This window comes from Schistosoma mansoni, chromosome 1 (genome assembly GCF_000237925.1).
Source record: "Schistosoma mansoni strain Puerto Rico chromosome 1, complete genome".
NCBI classification, from domain to species: domain Eukaryota; kingdom Metazoa; phylum Platyhelminthes; class Trematoda; order Strigeidida; family Schistosomatidae; genus Schistosoma; species Schistosoma mansoni.
In genome coordinates, this window is record NC_031495.1 from 48,610,568 (window position 1) to 48,614,948 (window position 4,381).

A 4,381-nucleotide genomic window follows, 5' to 3' on the forward strand; every position below is an offset into this window, starting at 1 on the left:
TTAGCTGTTTTCGCGCCAAACGCGCTCTTTTTACCTTCACGTCATATTTCCCACTTGTAAACTATCTTAGACGCTATTGGTCCATTGTTTCTTTGTGTGTGCTATTTACTAATGATGCTCAAGGACAAATTGTTGCTGTATAAATGCGCTTGACTTTTTCCCTTATTTGATTACTTGTACTCGGCTGCTTACGGAATACATATATTCCCCTACTTGCCTTGGACTTCTTCATCTAGTTAGCGGGGCCTGGGACAACAGATTAGAATAGCTTATCGTGTCATTGGCTTTCGTTCGTTACCGCGGAATCGATTTAGCTTCAAGCATATCATTTTCTTAAACCCTACTGGGCTTAGTAGGAAGGAAGGCCTAACGACCTATACAAATATTCACACGACTAATTCTGCTCACATCTCACGCCACTAACAAACATACAAATATTCCTAACCCCACTCTTCCACACACCACTACATGCACCTAGGTCTCATACAATACGAAATAACCTTGTTCGAAAGAACACAAGAATATTAACGTGATTAGATCTATCTTAATTTCGATTGTACTAAAAATATCCTGATTTTTGTCTCTTGAACTTGTGTTAATTCAATTTATTTATTTGTATTTTATGAAGTGGCCTAAGCTAAATCACGAAACGTCAGAAATCCAGCTTCTACTCATTGGGAGTTAACAAATATAATACTTCGATGATCAAAATGAAACTTTTTTATACCTAAATTATATCATGATATACAGCTTTTAATACCTTCATATTGTCGAACTTTCTCGTTAACAAGTGCGTAATCAGGTTGCTTTTTAGCACCTATCAGATAAAGCGCTTCACAAAATGAACCGACTAAATAGCTTCAAGATAAATTGACAGATCGTCAAGTTCATTAAATCTTAGTTACAGACAATCAGTTAATGAGTACTGTCAAGTTAAAATAATTGTCAACCAATAATGACTAGAGTTTCTAAAAAGAATCATAAATAGTTGATCTCACGTTATTTCTTTGATGATATAATGTGCAGTTATTTCCTGCTGACTTATTTGTCCATTGTACGCGGGATTCTTCAGGTTTCAATAGACGCACTACACAGCAACAGTAGAATATAGTATCACCCTAGACTAGTTGATTGATTAAATACGAAGAGACTTTATGATTTAAGGAATATTGTTTTGAACGTGAATTACTGTATGTAATCTGATATTATATTGAGGCCAACTTGTACTCCACTCATTAGTAATGTCATATATTGTATAGTTATGGGGAGATACAACGTTCAATAGAAGAAAATTAATAGATTGAACGGCAGCTGAAAATCAAAATATCACATAAGTTATACGAAATAGTTATATTTAAAATATTTACATAGTTTATTTCATATGCATTGGTAAGCAATACAATATTGGTGAGCATGTGAAGTGGATGATCAGAATATGAAATTTATTGAAATCAAGTGATCATGAAATCAACAAAAAGGTAACAAAGACATACACACACAAGCTAAAGACTAGGACGTTGATCTATGTAAGTAATCGTTAAATAATGTATGAAAGTCACCATCATATAGATCATAAGTAAAATTTCCTTCATTGTCTTTAGCATAGATATCAGCATTAGATTTTAGTAAGACTTGTATAACTTCATCATGACCACAAGAACAAGCTGTAAGTATAGAAAATAAACAAATTAATTTGATATTTGAAAAGAGGAATATTCAGACTTAAAGTGAAAATATTATTAAACAATGATACAGAAGACAAGATTTACGGTAATCAAATGGAAAAATGAGATAAAAATGTATACTTGTGTTATTGAGATCTCATTTGGGTGAATTTAAGTAACCACTACTCGGTCACTGTATTTTAACACTTATTAAACATCCTTCTTCTGATAACCGTTCGATGATTCTGCCTATACCTCTCAAGGATAGCATTATCTCCGAAAGTATGTCTACTGAATTGAACTCCTCCTCAATAACTTCCATTAGCACAATATTATACAAGATCACTATTTCACCGTGTCTCCCTGATTCTTAGTTTACATTCTGTTCCTCGCAAAAATCACATAATATGATTTTTCTTTTACCAATTCAACGCCTTGTGAATAGTAAGCTATTAAATTCTAGTTAAAAGTAGACAAATAACGGTTTATAGTTAGTATTATTATTCCATGTATGCCATGACCTGGAAATCCCTATTTCGAATCCAACTGGTTCGTCCCTAAAATATTGTTTCACTGGTATTTGTTGTTATCCATAAGGGCTCATATTTTTCCGTTTTGGGTACAGAAGACATCAATACGAAGATGAAAGTAGATCTGACTGATGGATTTTCAACAGAATGAAAAGTACATCCTGGATTTTCCTGGTTTTCAATATAAAATAGTATTAATCATCTAACTAAATAACTGTACTTTTAAGTAGACAGTATCTCTTTTTTATTTTATTAACTCAATAGGACTTTTGATGTTCAGCCCTGGTTGATCAATAGCATTATTCATAGTGCAGAAGGTATACTCATTGTCCAAATTAATTTCTTGGTTAAATACATAATAAAAAAAGCATAGCATAATCGAGAGTTTTGGAGAAATTTTTTAAATTCGGTTTGCGCGCCCGAGCAGTATTCCAGCCCTCACACAAATCGATTGATTTGTGTGGCGCGTATGTAATTGGTGCCTCTTTGTACCAATGTTTATGTGTTTAAATAAATAAATAAGCAATGTCGTACCATAATGAAGAGGTGTTTGTCCTTCAGCATCTTTGGCATTTATATTTGCATTATATCTGATTAAAGTAGAAACTAGATCACTGAATCCTCGATCCGATGCCCAATGAAGCGGAGTCATTCCCTTGACAGGTTAGTACGGTGGGAATGTGAAAATAACAAGAAAATTAAAATAAATATTTGATTTTCGTTGTTTCAGGAGAATGAGTTTGTTTTATACAGTGAGATTACGTGAATGATTCAAGGTAATAAACTAAAAATACGGAAATACTTACAGATTTTCTTAATAACTGTTGGTGCAAGAGTTTCATGACTGTCCCTTAGATAATTCACTATCTTTTTACCACTTTTTTACGGAGTATATAGACACATGAAGAGTAAATCCACAGTATTTTAAGTTTAATGGGATAATAATTACTTGTGTAACTTTTCTCTAGATGTGATTATAAACTAATTACCCAAAACTTATCTAATATGAACATTAGTGTTTTACGTAACTAAGTCATGGGTTTCATAAGCATTTTACAGATTTCCAATGGAGTAACACTGTTGACCTTGGTATAACGTCTATGATTTAAAGCTTAATATATGATTGTATTCAAACAGTTTCTCCCTTACCAGGTATAAATTCGTGTACTTGACCACACTGTCGGTGCAAGGATTGGTATTGCTAACCAGTTTCCCAAGTTGAGGTAGGAAGGGAGGGATTTCAACAAGACACTTAGAAAGCGAAAGTTCGAAGCCTTAACCACCAGCTCATCTCTACACTACATGTTATTATCACACTTAACATTACGTAACTGGTGGAAACACGTAAACCTGTATGATTATTACAACAGTGAAAATTCTGAAAAAGAAATGAAAAATGGAGTCTTTGTTTATCTATCGATCTTTGTATAAATTTAACAGGAGTATGGATACATCAGGGTTTAATAGTTGAGGTTTTTAATTAATAAGCATTATTATCACGTTTAAATGAAGAGTGATAATATACAGTAAGGTCAATACTATCCAAAACTCATTTCAATGGTTAATTCAGCCTTAAAATCAGGTTTTAATCTTGAAATATACAAGAAATATTTATTGCTTTTAGTTTTAATATTAAAGACATACCATATTCAGATAAAATTCAACAAAACTATGAATGTAAATGTTTGTCAAGTCATACTTTCATTTATTATTCAGTAATTATCCAGTGATGGTAAAACAATTTTCCAAGAAGAAAATTTACACGTTCAATAATGAATAATTAAATTTTGCTTATTGTTAACGTTTCTCTAGTACAATCTCTCTTTGAGATGGCTAAAATATTTTTCATGCAGAAAATAGTAGATCGAGGGTCACTGTTCATTTTAAGTGATGAATATTTATTACCAGAAGGGTTTTTTTTGTGGAGATTTAGTATTTTCATAGTTGAAAGCGTGAGTCAATTGAAGCTAGACCACCATAGGAAACCTGGAAGCACTGGACGGCCGTTTCGTCCTATTATGGGACTTCTCAGTAGTGCGCATCCACGATCCCGCCCCCCTCCGAGATTCGAACCCAGGACCTACCAGTCTCGAGCCAGAGCCCTTAACCGATAGACCACTGAGCCGGCATCCAACGGTGTTAATGTCTAACTTCAACTGATCCACGAAGTGAGCAACCGTCACCGAA

General features: G+C 33.4%; 1 protein-coding gene across 1 annotated transcript in view; it reads right to left on the bottom strand.

The window, feature by feature from the left end:
* Positions 1-1,337: 1,337 nt before the first annotated feature.
* Smp_147930 (putative acyl-coenzyme A binding domain containing) overlaps positions 1,338-4,381 on the bottom strand; it is a gene marked incomplete at its 5' end in the record, with an annotated part of 19,589 nt that continues 16,545 nt past the window's right edge. Inside the window, 2 exons of the mRNA XM_018794663.1 lie at positions 1,338-1,664; positions 2,729-2,849. Of these exons, the coding sequence (XP_018649053.1) occupies positions 1,510-1,664; positions 2,729-2,849 (276 nt within the window). The remainder of the gene's footprint in view (positions 1,665-2,728; positions 2,850-4,381) is intronic.